This window comes from Trichosurus vulpecula, chromosome 3, assembly GCF_011100635.1.
Source record: "Trichosurus vulpecula isolate mTriVul1 chromosome 3, mTriVul1.pri, whole genome shotgun sequence".
Taxonomy (NCBI): Eukaryota; Metazoa; Chordata; class Mammalia; order Diprotodontia; family Phalangeridae; genus Trichosurus; species Trichosurus vulpecula.
In genome coordinates, this window is record NC_050575.1 from 172,244,435 (window position 1) to 172,269,586 (window position 25,152).

The following is a 25,152-nucleotide window of genomic DNA, read 5'->3' on the forward strand; positions in this document are numbered from 1 at the left end:
GCTCCAAAGAAGGTCACGCAGTGACAGCACAAACCCACCATGGACAGACACCGGTGCTGGAAAGGACCAGAGGGTCTAGTCCAACAGTCTCATCATAAAGATGGGGAAAATGGAAGCCCAGATAAGTTACTTGTTTGACGGTAACAAAGCTTGGTCAAAAAGCCCAGGGCCAAATCTGTCCTCTCAGGTTCACAGCTTTCCACTAAACTACAAAAGATCAATAAAAAGGGGATCACGAGGAAGGATGGGGTCACACCCAAGTAAGTTCAGTTCAGCCATTATGCTCCATGGCCAGTCCTCAGGCAGGGTCGCTCTACTCAAGGCGCAGAAGAACACAGGTTATAAGACGTGACGGAGCCCTAGAGACCTTCTGGCCCCAACCTCTTAAGTGACAAATGGGGAAACTGAGGCCAAGAAACGGAAATGACTCCTCCAGGATGCCAGTTATCTGGGCTTCTCTTTGAGTTCGCCAGCCTGTGAGAAGGGACCGTGGGATAAAGAAAGCGATAAACAACTGTTCTAGGGTCATTTGACAGCGCCGCCCCCCCCCCCCCCCCGCCACGCCCCACAATCAGAGGAGGAGCTGGTGACCTATTCCAACACGTCGCCGAGTGCCGGTTTTGGAAAGAGTCGGGGGTGGGAGAAGAGAGAGAGAGAGGAGAAGAGGGGGGAGGGGGTGAAACGAGCAAAATCAGAAAACAAAATTGGCCTCCGAGTCGGGAAAGTACGACCTCCTCCCCCCACCCATACGCATTAGGTCCGGACTTGACGGTATCGCGACACAAGCTGGGCTCCCTCCCGGGCCGAGCCGGGAACGATAGAGCGATAGCGCCCAGGAGGGCTGGAGAGACCAGGGTCCAGGCGTTGCTAAGAGAGCTCCGTAGCTAAGGCGGACGGCGGCGCACGTGACGGCGGTTGCCAGGGTGAAAGGTCAACGCCCCCCCACGGGCGCGTCCAAGATGGCGGCGGCGGGGCGCTGGGCTTGGGGCTCCGGCGGAGGGCCCCGCAGGTGGTCGCTGCCGCCGCTAATCTGGATGCTGCTGCTCGCCTCGATGGGGTCCGGGGTCAGAGCTGCCGGGGCTCGGCTGTACAGCGCCAGCGGCGCGGACGCCGTGTGGGCGCTGGACGCCGGGAGCGTGCGCGCGGCCACGGGCAACAGCTCGGCCGCGTGGCTGGTGCAGTTTTACTCTTCGTGGTGCGGCCACTGCATTCACTACGCGCCCGTGTGGCGGGCCCTGGCGCGCGACGTGCGAGGTGAGCGGGGCGCGCAGGCGCGGCGGGGCCGGACGCGGCACTCCCTCTCTCTCCCTCCCCTCTGCTCTCTCAGACCGACCCCCACCCCCAACCTGGTGCATCAGCTGCACGACCCAGGGTCGGAACCTCTCTTGAGACAGAGGCAGAAGGGGAGATTCCCAGATGCGCGTCTGGCGTCGCAGACATCGACCCCATCCCACATACGGACACCCCATCACCCTCACCCCCAGACATATCCCTTCCAGGGACCCTGAGCGCACCTCCATCCATATGCCTGCCACGTTCAAGGTGTGAAGAAGCCTAACCTGAAGGTGGTCCCCCTCATCCTTTCCTGCCCCAAACTCCCCTTCTTTCGTGTATTGGGACTGTCAGGAGAGAAGCTTAGAAAACGTCCCTGGATGAAGCTTCAACTTTCCACAGAGATCTCTCACATCGCCCCTACCCGCTCCCCCAACTCCTTACTCCTCCCCCCCTCCCCCATCTTCTCCATGGCCTCAATTTAACTGCTAGGGCCTTTCTGGCTGTTCTCTGTGAGGTCTGACTGTACCACTAAGGATCCATGACCCTCATAAGAGCTTCTCTTGCATACACCCTCCTCATAGGAATTATTCTGTCATCTCTCTCTCTCCCACCCTAAAATCTCTAGTTTGTGGTATCTGGAACCTCCTCTGCCCCCCCCCCAATACTTGAGTCTTTTCTAAGTCCCATGTTCCAAGTAGTTCACTATTTATCACTGAACCACATGTTTCCAAGTCCTCAGGTCCCGTTGCAGGCGATCTGCAACATTCAGGATCCTTTCCTGATTGCAGACATTTCCAGCCTGTTTGTGCTATAGCGTTCCCAGTGCTTAGCACCTTCCAACCTGGAACTTCTCACCACAATCTTTACTTACGGTTCCATTTGACCCTTGTCAACAACTACTTATTTCTACTCTGAAATTCCTTCTCAAGTGCCCCAGAACTCTACGTTGAGAATATAGCCATTTGACAGATTTCTTGACATGATAGTGTTAAGTGCAAAATAAAAACCACAGACCTCAATTTGTAAACCCAAATACCCGGATTTTGAGGTTGAGGGAAGCATGACAGGGAGTTGATTTTTATGTCCTTAAAGGATGATGAGAGATCTTTAAGACCTTTCTTTGGGAGGTCCCTACTATCTCTTGTGAAAGTGTTTATGCCTTTCCATAGATCTTTTGTGTTGATCACTGGTTTGTTTGAACATTTTGAAGGCCTTTTGAATTTCTGAGTCATACCCTCCTTTAAACTTTCTACTCTTTTCCTTTACCATTTTACAAATCTGGCTCTCAAAGCTGGCTCAAACTGACAGATTAAATGTTTTTTTTATTTTTTAACCAGGGGAAGCAGATTGCAAAAGCTTCAGTAAAAGTCACTGTTGTTTTAAAACTGTGTTTAAGTTCATTTGAAGAAGGAACTCTTTCTTCAACTTGAGTGAGGTTTGGCCAGTGTTGTTTTGTGTGTGTCGAACTTACCTCTAATTATATACCTCATAGGCAAGAGACTTAACAAATTGGTGCTTTCTTTTTTCCTTTTCCTTTTAGCCTCTGCTAAGCAAGAACTATTGGTTTGGTGTTTTTTAATCCGTGAAAGGACTTTTGTACTTTTTTTCTTGCAAATGATCATTTTAATATGTTTTAGTTCTCTAGTGGTTCTTTATAATACATCATTAATTGTAACCAAGATAAGAATGTTGTAGAGTTGTAGACAGAAATCTTACTGTTTTGTTTAGGTATCACTCTGAGGGGGTGAAAAGGACTAATAATAATATAGGGAATTGGGTTTTATAGCTCATATACTTCTGGCTTCTTTAGATTACAAAAGTATAAATGAATAAGCAAAAATATTGCATAATAGGCTTGTTCTAGCAAGCCTTTGGTGGTCTTTCTGGTAGGGGTTGGCTTTCCTGTTTTATTTGGCACTTGAATTGTTGGAGCTGGAAGAGCACCTTAAAGATAATTTGATTCAGGTCCCTCATGTTGTAGATGAGGAAACTGAGGCCCAGAAAGGGGAAGTAACAGGCCCTTTTATTAAGGAGCAGAGCCAGGACTCAACCTTAGGGGTCATTGGATCAACTTTGAGCTGGACAGGATCTTAGAAGCTATCTAGTCCAATCCCCTCATTTTATAGATGAAGAACTCAGGCCAAGAGAGGTTAAGTGACTCAACCAGGGTCACAAAACAAATATGTATCTTGAGGTGGGATTTGAACCAGAACTTCCTGACTTCAAGAATAGCAACTTATCCCTTATGCCATGTTGCGAAGTCAAGCACTTTTCCCACTACACCCTGCTTCTTCAAAAACAATATGCTAGTTTTTAGATTTATAAGCTGTGTTTTACAGAATCCCACTTTTCTGGGGAGAGAAAGTATGGTCATGACAGAATATGTGTCTTGTTTGATTTGTATTTCTTTTGAATATTCTCATCAATATAAGAAATAAAGAGCATGGAATTCAATAGATCTCAGGTGTTTTGAGAACTCTGATGTGAGTGAACACTTTGTCCTTTTTATTTGCATTTTTACTTTTGTTTACATAATTTTATATTCTCAGCAAAATGAGAGCTATTCAGAAAGAACTATGACTTAGAAAATTTTGGAGCTGAGTCTACACAGTGCAAAAACACTTTTTTCCAATCATGACTCATAGACAGAGATTTATTGGAAGATTTATTGGACTACATCCTAGTCCAACCTTCACATTTTACAAATGAACAAACTGAGACCCAGAGAGAAGTTAAGTAATTTACCTGAGGACACAGTGGTAGTAAATGACAAAGGCAGTACTTGAATCTAGGTCTTCAGACTCCAAAACCAGTGCTCTTTCCATTTTACTGGTTGACTCTTTTATGGATGATTTCTTATAGTTTTTCTAGAGCGCTGGGTTGAAATTTCTTTGCTTTTCAAACTTGGTGGAAATAGTGTTAGTACTTTTTAAGGTGAAGGTAGACTAAGCTAACTAAAGGTCTGCTATGTACTATAGCCAAGGGTTTTTCCAATATTTATTTTGATAGGATTTATTCCTGTCACCTTTGAGTACTTTGGAAAACAAAACTTACTCTATTGGTCGTAGACCATTTGGCCTGGAGCAGTAGTGGCTAACTCAATTTGCAATGCATGCTTAATTTGTAATGCATATCTAACTGCTGTGGAAGAAGAAGGAGGAAAATGAATATCATATTAAATAGATGTCACCTTCTGTTACCTGCCTGGCATAGTGAAAATAAAATTTCCAGTGAGAATTTCTGTAAGTTGAGTATTTCAATGACCCCATCTTCTGCAAAGCTTTCAAAATAGGCTTCCTAAGATAGAAGCCGAATTATGTTATTCTTCTGCTTAAAAACCTTCAATGGCTCCTTACTGCCTTTAGGATAAAAAATAAACTCCAGTGTCTGGTTTTTAAATCCCTCCGTAATCTGGTTTCAACCTACCTTTCCCAGCTTTATTTCACATTAATCCCTTTCACAATCTTTACATTCCAGCCAGAGTGAACCACTAGATATTCTCCAATCTCACTCTGCCCTTGCCCCCCACGACTTCAATGCATTTGCACAAACCTTCCCCCATTCTTGCAGCGCTTTTTTTTTTTAAATCTCAAATCCCAGAATCTTCCTTCAGCTCTGCTCTGCTTTGGTACCACCTCCTCTGGAGATCTTGAGATTCTTTCCATCCTTCCCCCCACCCCCATTTACAGGTGCTTTCTTCCTCCTTAAATTGCCTTTGATGTATTTATTGTATCACTTCTCCCTCTCTCCCACATAGAATATAAATTTCTTGAAGCAGGAATTGTTTTTGTCTTTTTGTTCCCATGGGCCTAGTGTCCATCCCCCCCCCCACAGTTGGCTTAACAAATATTTGTGAAATTGAATTGTTTTGTGAAAATGACAAGGATCCAGCATTATCAGTGTAGGTAAAGATAGAATAGCACTCTTGTCATTCTTATGTAATATTCTCCTTTTTCTTTCTTGCTTTTTATTTTTATTTTTTTGCCTCTGGTAAGCAAAAAGATTTGAGGGAAGCAGTAGTAGGATTGGTTTGACTTGAATACTGGATGGGACGATCAAAGGAGAAAAGTTAATGGGGAAGGAGAAGAGAAAACAGAAATAAATGCTGGAGAGAGGGGGAGATGAATGAGATGGTGTTGGAAAGGGGAGTAAGTATATATGGAAAATGGGACTAGTACTACAGAAACTGAGAGATTTACTTAATTTCTGCTTACTCTTCCCTCACTAACTTCTCAACCTTTTGCAGTCTGACATCCAAAATTGTCACTAGCCTGAAAATGAAAAAGATTGAAAGATGTGGTGGACTAGAGGATAATAAAATTAGATGGATTCAGAACTGGTTGAATTCCTGGACTCAAATAGTAGTGGTTAATGGTTCAGTGTCAGCATGGCAGGAGGTCCCCAGATATCTGTGCTCAATCCTGTGCTGTTTAATATTTTTATCGTTGACTTGTATAAAGGATACACACACACACACACACACACACACACACATACTTCACAAAGCTGGGAATCTAATAAGATAATATAATCTAATACTATAAAATTCATTAGGAATAAATGGAGCTTTACATTATGTTCCCAAAAAATCAATTTTATAAGTATGTGATGTTGGAAGAGGCATGGATAGACAGCATATCTAAATATCTGAAAGTTTTATCAAACTGTAAACCCAATATTAGTTAACAGCATAATGTGGCAACAAAAAAATTAGTGGTTAAGAAAAGCATAGTTTCTAAAAATAAAGAAATGGTAGTTCCTGTGCACTAATCATTCTACACCTGAAGTATTGTACTCAATTCTTGGTGTCACAAGTTTAGAAGGATGTTGATAAGCTGGAAAATGTCCAGATGAAGGCAGCTAGGATGGTGAAGGGCCTTGAGTTCATGTCAAGTGAAGATTGGTTGAAGGAACTGGGAATATTTATCTTGGGGAAGACTCAAAGAGAACATAATAGCTGTCTTCAAGTGTTGAAAGGGATAAAATATGGAAGAGGAATTACACTTGTTTTGTTTGGCCTCAGAAGGTAGATCTAGAGTAATAGATAGAAGATGCAAAAAGGCAAATATGTGTTTGATGCCTGGAAAAAAAATTCTAACAATTGGAGTTCTCCAAAAGTGGAATCTCTCAAGAGGTTGTGGGTTTCCCCTTATTGGAGGACTTTAAGCAGAAGTTGGATAGTCTCTTGTCATATTTTGTGGTACAGATTTCTTTCTGGTATGATTTGAAGTAGATGGCCTCAGAGAGTCCTAACTGAGATTCTGTGATTTCCCCAAGGTTACCAATGATCTCTTAAATGCCAAACCTTTTCCTCATGTTTCATCCTTCTTGATCTCTTTTCTAGAAATTTGATATTTGTTGTTCGTTCTCTCTTTTCTGGGTTTTCATGACACTTCTCTCTCCCTTGATTCTCTAACCTGTCTGGATGCTGCTCCTTGGTCTCCTTTGTCTCATTGGGACATTATCCATGTCCCACCTCCTAAGTGTTCAAGGCTCTGTACTAGCCCTTCTCTCTCTTAGTGATTTCATCAACTTCTATGTGTTCAACTATGATTATCTCGATGCAGATACCTCTCAGAGCCATCTATCTAGCCCTCAATTTTTTCTTGAGCCCCAGTCCTGCCATCTCCAGCTGCCTTCTTGACATTTCTACCTAGGTGGTCCATAGAAATCTCAAAATCGACAAGTCCAAAACAGAACTCATTGTCTTTATCCATGCTTCTCAGCGTCCCTGTTTTTCTTGAGACAACTATTATCCTTTTGAAACTCACCCACATTCACAACCTTGAAGTCATTAAAAAATTTTTTTTCAGTTCTAAATTCTTTCTTTCTTCACTCCTTCCCCTCCTTGAAAGGGCAAGAAATACAATAACTATTCTACATATGAAGAGATGCAAAATGTATTTCCACATTAGCCATGTTGTGTGTGGGGGGGGCGGGGAGAGAGCAAGAAAAATAAAGTGAAAAATTACGTTTCATTTTGCACTTACATAGTTCATCAATTCTTTCTCTTGAGGTGGATTGCATTTTTCATGATGAGTCTTTTGGAATTGTGGGTCATTGTATCAATGTATGGCTAAGTCTTTCACAGTTGATTATTATTACAGTATTGTTGTAACTGTGGACAGTGCTGTCTGGAGTCATTCTTGATTCTTCATTCTCACCTTATAGTCCAGACCTAATCAGTTGTCATGTGTTGTCGATTCCACATCTCTTGTATTTGTTTTTTCCTCTTGACTCTAGAGGAGTCTTTAGGCCCTCATTCCCCCTTTCCTATACTATAGCAATAGCCTTCTAATTGTTCTGTCTGACTCCAGTCCCTTTTCTCTCCAATCCATGGTCCACACAGTTGACACAAGTGACGTTCCTAAAGTGAAAGTCTGACAGTATTGCTCAGGAAGCTCCGGGGCTCCCTGTTTTCTCTAAATCAAGTACAAACTCCTCTGGCACTTAAAGCCTTTCACAGTATAGGTCTAATCTGTCTTTCCAGACTGGTAGACCATATTCCTCTTCATATATCTTCTTTTCCAGCCAAGCTGGCATACTTGCCCTTCATAGTTTGTGCAAAGTGCCCCAGGCTTAAAATGTACTCCCTCCTCATCTTGCCTCTTAGATTTCTCTATCATCCCTTTAATATTCATTTCACATTTTATCTCCTACCTGAGGCCCTTTGGTGTATTTTACATTTATTTTGTGTGTGTTTTATATTTACTTAGATGTGTACTTGTTTTCACCCACCCCAAATCCTCAAATAGAATTTGAGCTGGGTGGTGGGAGGGATGGACTGTTTCTTTTTGTCTTTGTATCCCTCGTGCCTAGCACTGTGCTTGCCACATGGTGGGAACTTAACAAATATTTACTATTTATACATACTTTACTATAATACATACTATAATATATTGTGACATATTTTGAATTGTAATTAATTGTTTAGCTTTTTAAACTTTTTAAAAACTATATTATTCTAAATAAACTATCTTATTCTAAATACTGTATGAAAATTTAGAAAAATCCTTCTTTAGCTCTCATATCACTTTTATTTGGACACCTCTCATGCATTTATGTTATGTTTTGTATTAGTTATTTGTTATGTTATATTCCCCCTACTATAAGCTCCATATAACTATATTTTATTCATTTTTGCATTTTCCCTTCTATTCTACTTAGCACATAGCTGCACAGATAGTTGGTGCCTAATTAAGTTTGTTGACTTGGATTTGTTGAGTTATTTACCCACTACATCATGAGCTCTAAATGGTAGAGAATATCTATTTATTTTCTTATATTTCATATATTATTAATTCCTCTCTCCTGCTTTAATTTGGTTATATATTTCTTTCCCTTCTTTTTTCCTCTCAGTCAAATGGCTTCTCCATTCTCTCTTTTCCTTTAGCTCGTCCTATTTATTAGTTTTTTAACTTTGATTTTGATCTTTCCAAAAAGGATTTCTCTTACTCTTTTCATTATCTATTTTCACTTTCTGTTTACTCTAGGATCTTTATTCTCTGATTCATGACCTCTGTAATCATCTGATTTTTCTCTTTTCTTTGTATTCTTCATACAATCAAAGAATGTTCTTTCAAGTAATCCATTATAGGCTATTACTTCTGGGTATTTTCTGTCGCTGCTTTTTAGGGCTTCCCCTTTTCCATTGTGCCTCACTCACAGTACAGTGTCAGTTTTTGAAGGTGTTAGAGAAGACATTGCCCCATGGTGTGGACTTTGTCCTACTGCTGATCTATACCCTCTCTTATTGACCTTTTTTTTTCTTCATTTGCTGTGAAACCTCATCCCTGTGTCCATACCCTTTTACTCTTCTAGGATCAGTTGCCCCCAGGGGTTCCAACACCCCCCTTCCCCCAGGACAAATAAACTTTTCACAGAAATCCCCCAGGTCTTATCCAGTTTATGCTCATCTCCCTTCACTCCTCATCAGTGGAATCTGCTCCCACCTCCAAAGTATGGCCTCCTTCTGTTCTTCCCCTTTTCAGTCCTTTCCCCACTCCTTACTCACCCACTCCCTTGTTAATTCTTCTCTTTCCAAGACCACAGAGGTCAGCTTCCTTTCACTTTGACCGTACCCAGCACATCATTTATTCCTTCCTATTACCCTCTTTTCCTCCCCCCCTTTTCATGCACCCTTCTGTATTGTAATGTAGTCCCACAAAAGAAGCATTCACCTATAGGCAGAGTGTCACCAGGTTTTTTGTCCATAATGCCCCCTGTCTGCCTCATCACTATTACCTCTACCAGATTTACACCTTCACCCGGGTCTCCTTGTGTACATTTAGGAAGGAAATCTCTTACTAATCTTTCTGCTGTCACTCTGTTGCTGTCCTTACCTGTTGATTTTTTTCACTTCTCCTAGATTTCTGTTTTTTTGGGGTGTTTGAGAAGCAAATAATCTCTTCAGATGTCCATTTTTTATCCTATATGGTAAAGCTTAGATTTGCAGGTTAGGTTACCCTGGACCTATATACTGAGCTGCATTGCTTTTCAGAACACATTATTCCATTCCGTACTCCTTTTTCAAATGACTATGAAATACTCTTGCATTATTTGCATGTTCTTTCTTTTGTAATTTCCTTCATTATGGTGTCAAGGTTTTTTGTTTTGTCATGTTTTTTTGCAAGACCTGTATTCCTTAGGTTGTCTCTATACATTTTATCTTCAAGATGAGTAGTTTTGCTTGCATAATTAGCATGTTTCCTTCTAACGTTCTTGGCTTTTGGTCCTCTTCTTCTAGGTGTCCTTCACTTCTGTGTATTTGCATTCCATTCTGTTATTCTCCTTCACTTCTTTAATGAAGTTTGTCATTGCAGATTCAAAATTTTCTTTCTGCCTATTATTTTTGCTGGTTTAGGACATAAATTCTGATCTCATAAGTCTCATTTTTCTTTAAACCACTCAGGAACAATGTGTTGTGGTTCCATGTTCTCTTCACATTTCATAGGATCCTCTGTCTCATCAAGTGTTGGATCATTTTCCTTTATTTTGCGATATTTATTCATAGATGCCTGAATTCATTAACTTCATCTGGAGGCCATATTTCCTCTGTTATTATTGTTTTTCCTTTGATTAAACTGTTTATGTTCAAAGTCTTTTGAGGTTTCTTCTTCCTGAAATCTTTTGGTCTTTCAGTACCTTCAGTCTCATTTTTATCACTTATTTTCCTTATCACTCACTTTCTGACTCCTTCCCTTCTGATTGTGGTTTCCTTAGGAGCTAGATCTCAAAGCATCTCAACCCCCTCCCAAACTGGGCAGTTCATGGTTCACCAGCCTAAGTCTCTGCCCCAACTCACTTTTGAGTGGCCAGAACTAGCTCCAGCTGGGTGCTTTGCTCTTTCTGTCAGGCTTGGTGGAGTACTGCACAGTACTCCCCTATACCCCATGTATGATGTCCTGTCCTGGTGACACTCTCCCTGTTTCTCAGTTCTGTGGCCTAGAATCATCAATTCAGAGCCCGTTTCCTCTACCACTGTAGTTCATTACTTTGCAGCTCTGGTGGGTCTGGGTTTGTAGCCCTTGTCAGATTTTTGCTCTGAATTTGCAGCTGAATTGACTGGGGAGGCCCAAGCAGACTTTAGTAGCCAGGAGCTGGGATCTCCATAGCACTGGAAAGAGTGAGGGGGCATCAGTGTGTAGGAATGGGTTTCAGTATAATCCTGTGCTGTGTCCTTGGGTCTACTAGTGCAGTCTTGGTGGTAGTGCAGAAGGTAGGGGAGGGTTGCAGAGTGAGCTATGGGTCAGTAAGTATCAGCTCCTGGGTTTATTTGTTTTTTAACCTGCTTTTGTATTCTGGGTGCCCTAGACCATGGAGACTACTGAAGTTACTTTATCTTTGGCATATAATTTCTGTTTGGGAGATGTTTGAGAGGTTGTGAAGATCAGAGAAAATGTATGATTTGCCATCTTTTTCCTCACATGACCGAGAAGTCCCTCTAATGTTATCTTTATGTGCTTCGGGTCACAAGAAATAGTGAGAACATTGACCAAACTTTGTGAATTGTCTTTGTTTTTGTAGTTTATTTTAAAGGAAAAGGTCTAGAGGCATTGTGTACCTTGAGGAGAGCAGCTCTGGTGTCTGGGTACAGATAAATTTGTCTAGGTGTAATGATTAAAGGGAGTCTTGTTGCCTTTATTATATTATCTGTTAAATTTAACTTTGGGTTCAAAGAGGTTATTTTTTTAAGATTCTGAAATTATACACTTGGATTTATATTCAACTTAACAAGTATTTATTAAGCACTTAATATGTACTAAGTATTATTATAGGGAGTGATGATATAAAGACAAAAATAAATAACAGTTAATGCTCTCAACAAGCTTATCATCTATTGGCAAAACTAATGTCAAATGAAGTACAAATGGCAAAGAAGAGTCAATGGTCAGGAACCAGAATCATATAATTTCTAGCCTCTCCTCTGAATCTTGACACTCTTAATTACAAAAACAGTGTTACTTTTAAGAAGTCCTTGTAAGTATGGTATATTCTGTTTGACTTTAAAAAAAAAAAACAATGAAGCAAATCTGAAGACATGCATCTTTAGAACTGTGTAAATTTTGTGGGAAGGGCAGCTAGAAGGTACAGTGGATAGAATACTGGACTTGGAGTCAGGAGACTTGAGTTCAAATATGGCCTCAGACACTTACTAGCTTTGTGATCTTGGGCAAGTCACTTATCCCTGTTTCCTCAGATTCCTCATCTGTTAAATGAGCTGAAGAAGAAAGTGGCAAACCACCCCAGTGTCTTTTTGTCAAGAAAATGGGGTTACAAAAGAGTCAGACATGACTGAACAGTCACAAAATTTTGTGGGATACAGATTGCAGAACACATCTGTCTAATTTTATTTTGCCCAGGAAGAAAAGTTGAATGATTGAAAAATTCTGGAAATTGGCTCCTAATTATGTTTTTATTCATTCAAGTCCTTTTAATTATAAGCTATTATCACTTATTATAATTGTTAAGTACATTGTTAAAAGTTAATTGCCTTTGAGTATTCTATTAAACATATACATTAACAAACATTCTTTTCCTTCCATTTCATGAGTTGCCCTTTACAGTAGAAGGGAAAAGGATATTGACTTGGAAAGGACCCCAGAGGTGGTCTTGTCCAACCTCTTATTTTACATATATGGAAACTGAGGCCCCAGGAGGTTGTGACTTATTTGCAGTCATACGTGTCAGAGGTGAAATTTGAACGTAGGTCTTCTGACTCTAGAGTCATTTATATCAAGTCAGGTGATCTACTGACCCCACTAGAACTTAAATTGTATGTAATTTTCCTAGGCTAAGGAACGTATTTTGTTCTAACTTTCTAGCGCAGTATTGCTTTTGTTACCAAGAGCACATATTTTGAGTTGTCTAGTTAGGATGAGGCTATGGTTAAGGAAAAGACAATAGAGGACTGGAGCATGGTATACTGGAAAAGCTAATGGGCTTGGAGTGTTTTGTTCTGTGATTTAACAGCTTTGTGATATTGGCAAAACACTTGGTCTGTGTTTTGATTTTCTCACTCGTAAAATAATAATGACGATAATAGCAATACTAATAGTTAGCATTTTATAAAACTCTAAGGATTGATGAGCACTTTATATTACCTCATTTGATCCTCACAACAACCCTGTGAGGAAGGTAGTATCATCCCTATTTTACAGATGAGAAAACTGAGGTTGAGAGGTTAAGGGACTTACTGAAGGTCACACAGGTAGGAAGTATCTGAGGCAGGATTAGTACTTGGGTCTTCTGGCCTCAAAAACCACCACTACTGCACCACTTTGCTGCCTTACTCCAGCTTGTCAAGATCTGTTCTAAAATGTAGCACCCAGAATTGAACACAGTACATCAAATATGGTCAGATCAAGGCAGAGTATACTGTATCATTCTGAATATTCTGCTTCTCTTAATGCAGGCTAAGAAGGCAGTTAGCAAACTTGGCTGCTATAACTGACTATTGACTCATAAGAAACTTGAAGTTCATTAAAACCCCCATGGATCTTTTTCAGATGAACTGATGATTAGCATTACTTACCCAATCTGTATTGTTGGTTGATTGAACTCAAATGTATGACTTCATTTATGGCATGATATTTTACCTCATAGATTTAGTCCACAATTCTCATCTAACCTGTTGAGGGTTTTTTGGATCCTGGCTACCATCCAGTGTGTTAGCTGTTCTCTCCCCATTGCATATGGTCTGTATGCCATGAATGCTTTCATAAAAGTCACTTTTTAAAATGTTGAACAACGCGAGGTGGAGCCAAGATGGCGGCTGGAAAGCAGGGACCTGCTTAAGCTCTCCCCCAAATCCCTCCAAACACCTGTAAAAAATGGTTCTGAACAAATTCTAGAGCTGTGAAACCCTGAAGTAGCAGAGGGAAGCAGATCTCCAGCCTAGGATGGCCTGGATGTTCGCTGGAAAGGATGTATTGCACAGTGCTAGGAGTGGAACACAGCCCAGCATGGGCCATGCAGGGACAGACCAGACAGGAAGTCGTCACAGAGTAGGCCTCAGGGCCATGAATCATTGAGCTGTGGCAGTTACCAGACTTTTCAACCCACAAACGCCAAAGACTACAGAGCAGGTTAGTGGGAAAACTGCTTGATGGGGTTAGAAAGCGGTCCAGCCCCAGCCCTGGGGGTGGCAGGGGTGGTGTGGCAGTGGTGGCAGCAGCAGCAGGCACTCCCTGCAGTTGCTTCCAGAGCTCCAGCATCAGGTGCTTCAGGAGTCTCTGGCTCACATGGTGGGAGGAATCAAGTGGCAGACCAGAGCAGGAATGCAGGGTTTGCTTTGCCCTGCTTGGATCTCAGTTGAAATCCTGGTTGGCAGTTCTTGGGGCAGGAGGAGCACTGCTGTGGCAGAGCTTGTGGTGACAGTGGAGTAAAAGTAGCTCTGAAAGCAGCAGTGCTTGGACCCTAAAGCTTGGGACAAAATACTTTCTACTCTACAAGCAGTCATACCCTGACAAAAAGCTCAAGGGTCAAGTAGTTGGCTGGGAACATGAACAGGCAGTGAAAACAAATTCATACTCAAACTCAAACTCTGGATTCCTTTTTTGGGGACAAAGAAGATCAAAACATACAGCCAGAAGAAGTCAACAAAGTCAAAGAGCCTACATCAAAAGCCTCCAAGAAAAATATGAATTGGTCTCAGGCCATGGAAGAGTTCAGAAAGGATTTGGAAAAGCAAGTAAGAGAAGTAGAGGAAAAATTGGGAAGAGAAATGAGAGTGATGCAAGAAACCATGAAAAACAAGTCAACAGCTTGCTAAAGGAGACCAAAAAATTAACCGAAGAAATAACACCTTAAAAATAGACTAACCCAAATGGCAAAGAGCTGCAAAAGCCAACGAGGAGAAGAATGCCTTGAAGGCAGAATTATCTGATTGGAAAAGGAGGTCCAAAGGACCACTGAAGAAAATGCCACCTTAAAAATGACTGGAGCAAGTGGAAGCTAGTGACTTTATGAGAAATCAAGATATTATAAAACAGAACCAAAGCAATGAAAAAATGGAAGACAATGTGAAATATTCTCATTGGAAAAACACTGACCTGGAAGAATAGATCCAGGAGAGAGAATTTAAAAATTATTGGACTACCTGAAAGCCATGATCAAAAAAAGAACCTAGATATCATCTTTCAAGAATTATCAAGGAGAACTGCCCTGATATTCTAGAGCCAGAGGGTAAATAGAAATTGGAAAGAATCCATCGATCGCCTCTTGAAAAAGATCCCAAAAGAAAACTCCTAGGAATATTGTCACCAAATTCCAGAGTTCCCAGGTCAAGGAAAAAAGGGATCTAAGGGCTTGGGATATGATATTCCGGAGGTCAAAGGAGCTAGGATTAAAAGCAAGAATCACCTACCCAGCAAAACTGAATATAATGCTCCAAGGCAAAATATGGATTTTCAATAAAATAGAGGACTTTCAAGCTTTCTCAGTGAAAAGACAAGAGCTGAATAGAAAATTTGACTTTCAGACACAAGAATCAAGAGAAACTTGAAAAGGTAAACAAGAAAGAAATCATAAGGACTTACTAAAGTTGAACTGTTTGTTTACATTCCTACATAGAAAGATGATGTGTGTAATTTCATCTGACAACTACCTCATAGTTAATCTTTATCCTAGTCGTTATCTATATCCTTTTGATATTTGTTCTAGTTTTCATAAATTCATTTTGGAAATTGCTGAAAAGTCATCAGTAATTTCCATTGTGTGTGTGTGTGTGTGTGTGTGTATATATATATGTATGTATGTGTGTGTATATATATATATATATATATACACATATATACATTGTGCTTAGAAGTTTAACAGAAGCTTGGAATTTTTTTTGCCTGGAATGTCCATCTTATCAGTAGTTTGGTAATTAAATCACTTCTATTTAAAGTGCTGCACTACTTTCTTTACTGAAAACATTTTTTGTTATTATGAACTTGATAAGCATCAACAAATATGAACATTTCCTTATACAAAGAACAACAGAAAAAGAGGATTGTATATGACACTATGAATATTACAACTTATTTTTTAAAAGTACATATTAAAGATAACCTTGTTTCCCCAATTAATAAATGGTCAAAGGATATGAACAGGCAGTTTTCAGAGGAAGAAATTAAAGCTATCTATAGTCATATGAAAAAATGCTCTAAATCACTGTTGATTAGAGAAATGCAAATCAAAACAACTCTGAGGTACCACATCACACCTTTCAGATTGGCTAACATGACAAAACAGGAAAATGATAAATGTTAGAGAAGATGTGGGGAAATTCAAACACTAATGCATTGTTGGTAGAATGGTGAACTGATCCAACCATTTTGGAGAGCAATTTGGAACTATACCCAAAGGGCTATAAAAATGTGCATACCCTTTGACCCAGTAATACCACTACTAGGGCTGTATCCCAAAGAGATCATAAAAATGGGAAAAGGACCCACATGTACAAAAATATTTGTAGCAGCTCTTTTTGTGGTGGCCAAGAACTGGAAATTGAGGGGATACCCATCAATTGGAGAATGGCTGAACAAGTTGTACTACATGAATATAATGGGAATACTATTGTGCTATAAGAAATGATGAACAGGCAGACTTCAGAAAAACCTGGGAAGACTTATATGAACTGTTCCTGAGTGAAGTGAGCAGAACCAGGAGAACATTGTACACAGTAACAGCCACAATGTTCACTGACTGATTTTGAAAGACTTAGCCCTTCTCAGCAATGCAAGGATCTAAAACAATTCCAAAAGACTCATGGTGGAAAATGCCATCCACATCCAGAAAAAGAACTATGGAGTCTGAAGGCAGAGATTATTTTCTTTTTTTGTTTTGATTTGTTTTATGTTTTTCTTTCTCATGGTTACTCTTGTTCCAGTTCTTCTATACAATATGACTAATGTGAAAATATGTTTAATAGGAATGTATATGTAAAGCCTATATTGGATTGCTTGCCATTTTGAGGAGGGGGAGGGAAGGGAGGGGAGTAAATTTAAAACTTAATGGAAGTGAATATTAAAAACTAAAAATAATAAATTTACTTATTTTTTAAAAAAAGAAAGGAAAAAAAGATAACTTTGTAGTTACAACACTGCCCTGATTGTCTGTGTCCCTTTCTAGATTTCTTTGCTTTTTTCTGTTATTTTAAAAAAACATTTCATTGACACTCTTCTCTTTTGTATTTGGCATCACTTATTACTGTTCCTTATTCCCTCACCATAACTCTTTGCTCCCCCCAAAATAAAAATTTCTTCCTATATAAATAAGTATAATGAAGCAAAACAATACATACATTGGTCAAATCCAAAATTGTGTGTCTCTTTCACCACCTCTAATCCCATAATCTTTCTGCAGCAAGTGGGAAGCAAGATTCATCACCATTTTTCTGGTGCTGTGATTGGTCATTAAATTATCGGACTTCCCTTAAGAGAGGCAGTGATTGATTGTAAAATGTTTAAGACAAAACTAAGTGCTAATCAATTGCCACCAGTGAGCAGATAGGCCCGAGAGCCCCTCAGAACAGCAGTGTGCCCCAGACCACTGCCCTTGCGTCTAGTGCAGACTCTTCATCCATCATCTGGGAAAGTAACTCTTGTGGAGAAGGGACTAGCTATCCTACCGGTAGAGCTGCCAACTACCACCTGCAGGTCAGGCAGTCTGGTTGAAGCAGCAAGGTTCCCTGAGTGAGAAACAGGAGGCAGCTGTGCCAGGCAAATCAAGCCTCTGCTACCAGCTTGAGCACCCCCTTCCCTCAGATTCTGATGTTGAGATAGTCTAGGACCCTGAACCTAAGACTCTTGAGAATGAATAGCAATCTCCACTACTCCCCACCCCCAACCACTAGCCATAGAGAGGAGCAATAACTGGAGAAGGGGCTCACCTTCCTTAACACACAAACACCAACCACTGACCAACTACAACTTATAAGTAGGTAAGCCGAAGAGCCCCAAGGAGTGATACATCCCTGAAATTGGTCCTGCTTCCAGCCTAGCCCCTGTAGCCATTATAATGGCAGGCTTATCCTCTGTGGAAATATGGCTCAGCAACTCCTTTTGGGAATCATTGGAGTTCCTACCTCTTGAACAACTACTGCTACTGATCACTCAGAAAAATAAAGTTCTTGACACTGAAGTCCTTGTAACTCTTAAATGGTTCAACACTCAGAAATAGATATGACTATGTCAGTGGAAATGACATTAAGTGAAATGAATACCAGCTACTTTTGCTGATGAACCCTAAGGACCATGGGGCTTTTTCAGATGACTTGCAGCTGAAACTTCTTTTATGCGCTATCTCTTCCATTAGAATGTGAGTTGACAATAGATACTTTTGTTTTTGTGTCCCTAGTGCTTAGCATAGTGCTTTGTACATAGTATGTGCTTAGTAAATGTTTTTCACTCATTCATTAAGTCCTTCACAGTTCCCTTCCTCCACAATGTTGTAGTCATTGTAGAAATTATTCTCTGGATTCTGCTCACTTCGTTCTGCATTATTTCATACAAATTCTCCCAGGTTCCTCTAGATCTATCCCTTTCATTGTTTGTCATGGTACAATAGTATTTCAGTACTTTCACATACCATAATTTGTTCAGTTATTCTCCAATTCCCCACCTTGTTTTGAGTTCTTTGACACAACAAAAAGTGCCGCTCTGAATATTTGTACATGTGAGTTTTTCCCTCTTTCTTTGATCTCTTGTTACATGCTTAATATTGAGATCACTAGATCAAAAGAGTATTCAGTTTCATGGCTTGTGTGATATAGTACCAAATTACTTAGAATGGTTGGATCACTTCAGAGCTTCACCAACAAGGCATTGTTTTGCTATCACCCTACAGCACCTCCAACAATTATCACTATTATTTTCTGTCATTTTGCCAGTCTAATGAGAAGAGGTAGAACCTTAGAGTTATTTTAATATGCATTTCTCATTATTTTAAGTAATATTCTATTTTCCCCCAGTTACATGTATAAACAACTTTTAACATTCCTTTTTAAAGTGTTTTGAGTTCCAAATTCTATTCCTCTTACCTCCTCTCTCTCTCTCTCTCTGAGACAGTAAGCAATCTGATATAGATTATATGTGTACAATCATGTAAAACATTTCCATGTTAGTCATTTTGTGGAAGAAAATTTGAACAAAAGAGAGAAAGAAAGGAAGGAAGAAAGAAAGGAAAATGGTACGCTTTGGTCTGTATTCAGATGCCATCAGTTCCTTCTGTGGAGGTAGATAGCATTTTTCATCATGAGTCCTTTGGGATTTTCTTAGGTCATTGTATTACTGAGAACAGCTAAGTCATTCACAGTTGTTCATCGTACAATATTGTTGTTACTGTGTACACTGTGTTCTCCTGGTTCTGCTCACTTCACTCTGCATCAGTTCATTGTAAGTCTTTCCAGGTTTTTCTTATATCATCTAACTGTCATTTCTTATAGCACAATAATATTCCATCGAAGTCATATACCACAAGTTGTTCAGCCATTCCCCAATCAATGGACATCCTTTCAATTTCCAATTCTTAGCCACCAAAAAAAAAAGAGTTGTTATAATGTTTTTGTGCAAATAGATCCTTTTCCTTTTTAAAAAAAATCTCTTTGGGATACAGACCTGGTAGTGGCATTGCTGGGTCAGAGTGTTGCATTTCTCATTATTAATGATTTAAAGTTTTTTTCATATAATTGTTGATAGTTTGCCCTCCACCCTTTTTTAAGAATAGCCCATTTGTATCCTCTGACCATATTTCTATTGGGAGAATAATACTTGTTCTTATTTATTTTTATTAATTCACTATATGTTTTGAATGTCAGACTTTATCAAATACATTTGCTGAAAAGATTTTTCCAGTTGATTGTTTTTCTTCCAATTCTAATTTCGTTTTATGTGTAAAGCTTTTAAATTTTGTGTAATTTAGATATGCACACACATATAGAACTTCCTATCACTAGTTTCGCCCATGCTCTTCACATACTAAGTGTTTAATAAATGTTTGCTGAATTGGACTCACAGCTTATTTTCTGTTTGCAGTAAATGGACTATATATTTGAAAGGGAATTTGTGGGAATTGTTCAGATGTTTGACTTCATCATCATGCATAGCAGTCCACTTAATTCTATATTCAGTGTTTAGAATGAAGGCTTAACTGGCCAGCCTCTGGAGAGGATGTGGGAAAATTGGAACATTGTTACATTGCTGGTGGAGTTGTGAGATGATCCAGCCATTTGGGAGAGTAATTTGGAACTACGCCCAAAGGGCCATAGGAATATTCATACCCTTTGACCCAGCAATACCACTTCTAGGGTTGTATCCCAAAGAAATCACACAAGAGGGAAAGGGACTCATATGTACAAAAATATTTATAGCGGCTCTCTTTGTGGTAGCCAAGAATTGGAAATCAAAGGGATGCCCATCAATTGGGGAATGGCTGAACAAGCTGTGGTATATGAAGGTAATGGAATACTATTGTGCCATAAGAAATGGGGATGATACAGACTTCGTAACAACCTGGAAAAACCTACACGACATAATGCTGAGTGAGCGGAGCAGAGCCAGGAGAACATTGTACACAACCACAGATATATGGATTCCGTGACGACCAACCCTGACAGACTTTGCTCTTCTCAGCAACACAAGGTGCAAGGACAACTCCAAGGGACTCACGATGGAGAATACTATCTACATCTAGAGAAAGAACTGTGAAGTTTGAATGCAGATTGAGGCACACTACATGCTCGCCTTTTTTCCTTCTCTTTTGTTTTTGCTTTTGTGTTGTTTTTTTTTTTTTTTGGTTCTGTTTCTTCTTTCTCATGATTCATTCCATTGGTCATAATTCTTCTCCACAACTTGACTAGTGTATAAATTAATTCAATGCAAAGTTATACATGGTAGTTATATGAGATTCCATGCCGTCTTGGGGAAGGAGGGGGGAAGGAGGAGAGAAAATCTGGAACTCAAAATTATGTAGAACTGTGTGTTGTAAACTTAAGATAAAAAAAATAAATTTAAATAAAAAAAGTACAAAAAAAACCAAAAAAAATTATAAAAAAGAAAAAAATTAAAAAAACTGGCCAGTCTTTTTTTTTAATCGGTTAAACGCTCAGATCCTTTTTGTATCTAGTTGCTGAAAATATTTTTGCATTCAGCACATCAAATTAAAATGAAGTTATTACTTATACAGAAAAAATTTATGTAATATAAATTGTCCATTTTATCTTCTGTTATCTTCTCCTTTGTTTCATTAAGAATTCTTCTGCTACATATGAATGTAATATAATACTATTGTGCTATAAGAAATGATGAGCAGGATTTCAGAAAATCCTGAAAAGACTTACATGAACTGATGCTGAGTGAAGTGAGCAGAACCAGGAGAACATTGTACACAGTAACAGCAACATTGTGTGATTATCAACTTTGGTAGACTTAGCTCTTCTCAGTAATACAATGAACTAAGACAGGGGTGGGGAACCTGTGACCTTCTAGGTCCTTGAGTACAGCCTTTTGACTGAGTCCAAGTTTTACAGAACAAATCCTTTTATTAAGGGGATTTGTTCTGTGAAGTTTGGATTCAGTCAAAGGGCCACACTTGAGGACCTATAGGGCCAATTCCAAAAGACTCATGATGGAATATGCTGTCCATATCCAGAGAAAGAACTATGGAGTCTGAATGCAGATTGAACCATACTGTTTTCACTTTTTTTTTCTCTCTCATGGTTTTTCCCTTTTGTTCTGATTCTTCTTTCAGAACATGACTAATGTGAAAATATGTTCGATATGATTGTACATGTATAGCCTATATCAGATTACATGCTGTCTTGGGGAGGGGAGGGAAGAAGGGCGAAAAAAAATTGGAACTCAAAATCTTATAAAAGTGAATGGTGAAAACTGTTTTTACATGTAATTGGAAAAAATAAAATAATATTAAGTGGGGGTAGGGTGGGGAAGAGCACTGGAAGGACTAGCAAAAAAAAAAAAAAGAATTCACCTTTAATAGTTGTGACAGGTATCTCCTTCCCTGCCCCTTGAATTGGTTTGTGACATGACCTTTTGTATTTAAATCATGCAACTATTGAGAGCTTATTGTATTATATTGTGGGAGTTATTGGTCTAAATTTAATTTCTGCCAGACTGCTTTCGTTTTCCCAGCAATTTTTGTTGAAGAGTGAATCCTTAATCCAGAATTTGGAGTCCTTGAGTTTATCAAATATTAGGCTTTTGTTTGATTTCTTCTGAGTCTTGTGTACCTAGTCTGTTCCACTAATCAACTTTTCACAGCACTCTTTTCTTTACTGTAACCTACTCATACTATTAATTAATAACTTGTAGATAAAATTGCTATCAAGCTCAATAATCCCATCACCCAGACCTATAAATCCAGCATTTGTGATTTCTACTTCTAAAAGTAAAGGTCTATGATAAGCATGAAGTAATCCTACATTAAGTACAGAGTGTTTTCTGGTGATTAGAGAAGAGGATTAGAAGTCCATAATGTTGCTCTATGATATGCTGAGTGAGAAAATTTTACTGTAACCTTTTGCCTCTTTTCACATTTGGGGGTGTTTTTGATTCATGGCTTATTGCAGAGAGCTTAAACTCAGGAGACCTGACCTGAGTTCTAATCCTGCCTTCATTAACCCTGGGGCTTCGCTAAGCTTCACTAAACCTCAATTTCTTCATCTTTTAAATAGGCATAATAAAATTTGTACTCCCTACCTCACAGGATGTTATGAGACAAATGCTTTGACAAAAACCTTATATGTATGAGCTATTACTAACAGGGAAGTTAACTAACCACTATTCATGCCTAACCGTAATTCATAGATTCTCAGAGTTGGGAAGAATTTCAGAGCTCATCTAGTCCAACCCTCTCTTGAACAATAATCTGTACTAAAATATACTCCCAGAATGGTTCATCCATCCTTTCTACTGAGGGGGAACCTACTGCTGCTGCTGCTGTTGCTGCTGCTGCTACTACTACTACTACTACTACTACTACTAGCCTACTATGTGCCAGGTACAGTACTAAGCGATTTATAAATATTATTTCAATTGATCTTCACAACAACTGTGGGAGGTAGTGTTCATTTTGTTCCTCATTTTACAGATGAGGAAACTGAGGCAAACAGGTTAAATGATTTTCCCAAGGTCAGACAGCTAGTAAGTGTCTGAAGCTGGATTTGAACTTGTCTTCCTGATTCCAAGTCCAATTTAACGCCCCCCCCCCAAGTTTATCAGGGTTAGTAATTTCCCTCAGTTTATTGGAGTTATTCCTAAAGTATTGCACCCTAAAATATGAAAGAGCATTGGATTTTGACTCAGGTGCCCTGATTTGAATCATCAGCTCTGCCACCTACTACTTGTCTGACCTTGAGCAAGTTACTTAATGTCTTCCTCATATATAAGATGAGGGGATTGGTTGGACTAGATGATCTTTAAGGTCTCCTTCAGCTCTAAATCTTTGGTATGATGATCATTTGAACACAATAATCCAAATATGGTCTGACTTTTTCAGTTGTTTCAACCCTGTCTGACTCTTCGTGATCCCGTTTGGGTTTTCTTGGCAAAGACACTGGTTTGCATTTCCTTTTCCAGCACATTTTATAGATGAGGAACTGAGGCAACTAGGATTAAGTAACTTGTCCAGGGTCACACAGCTAGTAAGTGTCTGAGGCTGGATTTGAACTCAGGAAGATGAATCTTCCTGATTTCAGTCCTGGCACTCTATCTGTCTAGCTGTCTCTAGGTGGTCTGACTAGACTGGAGTAAAGCAGGGTTATCCCTTCCCTAGTCCTAGACATTGTGTCTTTCTTGAGGTAACCTAAGGTTTATTTAGCTTTAAAAAGATAATACACCTTTTTTCTTCATCGATTTTCATGGAAAAAGAGGATGGTGTATACCATGAATCTAGTATATACAACTTATTAAAGTATATATTAAAATTACTACGTTGGTAGCAACACTACCCTTGCCTTTGTCCACCTTCTACTCTCTTCTGTGTATTTTGTTGAATGTTTTGTCGTTGCCTTTTTTTTTTGCATCACTCTGAATATATACTTATTCTCCCCACAACTCTCCACATCGTCCCTCAATAAATTCTTACCTTTAGAATAAAGAGTCAACCAAGACAGGTTTGTGCATTGACCATATCTGAAAGTATGTCTCATTTTGTACCTCTAGTCAGTCTATCTTTCTTCCCCGAGGAAAGATCATTAGTTTTCCGAAGTCATGATTGATCATTGCATTTATCATTCTGAGTTTGTTTGGTCTCGCAAAGTTCTTTTCATTTGCATTATTGTAATTATTGCATAAATTATTCTCCAGTTCTAGTCACTTCACTCTGTATCAGTTCATCCAAGTCTTTCCAGGTTTCTCTAAATTCATTCTTTTGTCATTTCTTATCAAGTTGGCTTTTTTGGCTTCCATATAACAATTTAATCATTAAGCTATAATCCACTGAAATGCTCAAGGATATTTTTCAAACAAACTTCTGTCTTGCTGTCTACTCCCATCTTGTGCTTGTAAAGATGATTTAAAAAAAAAAATTTCTCCCTGTTAAAGACCTTCTTACATGGCTAGTTCATATGAAGTACTAAGCTGTGAAGATTTTTTTTTGAACCCTAGTTCTATTATCTACAGTTAGTTGTATTTGTCTTGCCTAACTTTGTGGTCATCTGCAGTTTTGACAAGCATGTCTTAAGTCATTGATTTAAAAAAAAAAAGTTAAATAGTACAGAGCCAGTTCCTTTTTAGCTTTGTTACTAAGATTCACTTTAGGGGTGGTGTTGAAGAAACCGCAATATCCTTAAGACAAAAGCTGTCACTAAGATGTCTTTTAAAAAATAAATTAGCCTTCCCTTCCTCTTGTCTTCCTGTCTCCCTACTGTCCTTCCTCCTCCCCCCAAAAAACACTACAGTATAAGGCCAATCACAGAAGTCCTGGGGCACCCTTATCAGAACCTTCCTTTCCAAATTGACATAGAATCATTAATGTCTATTGTTCTTTGGGTCTGATCATTCAACCAGTTCTGAAACTAGGCAGCTAAGTGGAATAGTGCAGTGCTTCTTAAACTGTGAGTTGAGGCCCCACATGGGGTGTTGAAAAATTTGGCAACAGTAAAAGGTTTCTGAATGTGCAATGACCAAAAATTAATTAAAAATCAAAAGCGTAATGAATCCAAGATATTTCTGGCAGCGCTTGCCCATGTTGCATCCCGCAACTTCCCTGCAGCCTTAGTTCTAAACACAGAGCACACACACTTTGCACTGCACATGCCCTCAAGCCACGAAACACCAAGGAGTGCTGCAGAAATTCGAGAGGAAAGGGGTTGGGAATGGAAAAAGTTTAAGAAGCCCTGGCTATAGTGACCAGAGCACTGGATTTGAAGTC

General features: G+C 39.4%; 1 protein-coding gene across 2 annotated transcripts in view; it reads left to right on the forward strand.

Annotated features, from left to right (window-relative positions):
• Positions 1–950: 950 nt before the first annotated feature.
• QSOX2 (quiescin sulfhydryl oxidase 2) overlaps positions 951–25,152 on the forward strand; it is a 71,695-nt gene continuing 47,493 nt past the window's right edge. The window contains exon 1 of one of the 2 annotated variants that reach the window (XM_036750690.1): positions 951–1,254. In XM_036750690.1, coding sequence (XP_036606585.1) covers positions 960–1,254 — 295 coding nt within the window. In that variant the 5' untranslated portion in view covers positions 951–959. The remainder of the gene's footprint in view (positions 1,255–25,152) is intronic. The other variant, XM_036750689.1, reaches the window with a different exon arrangement.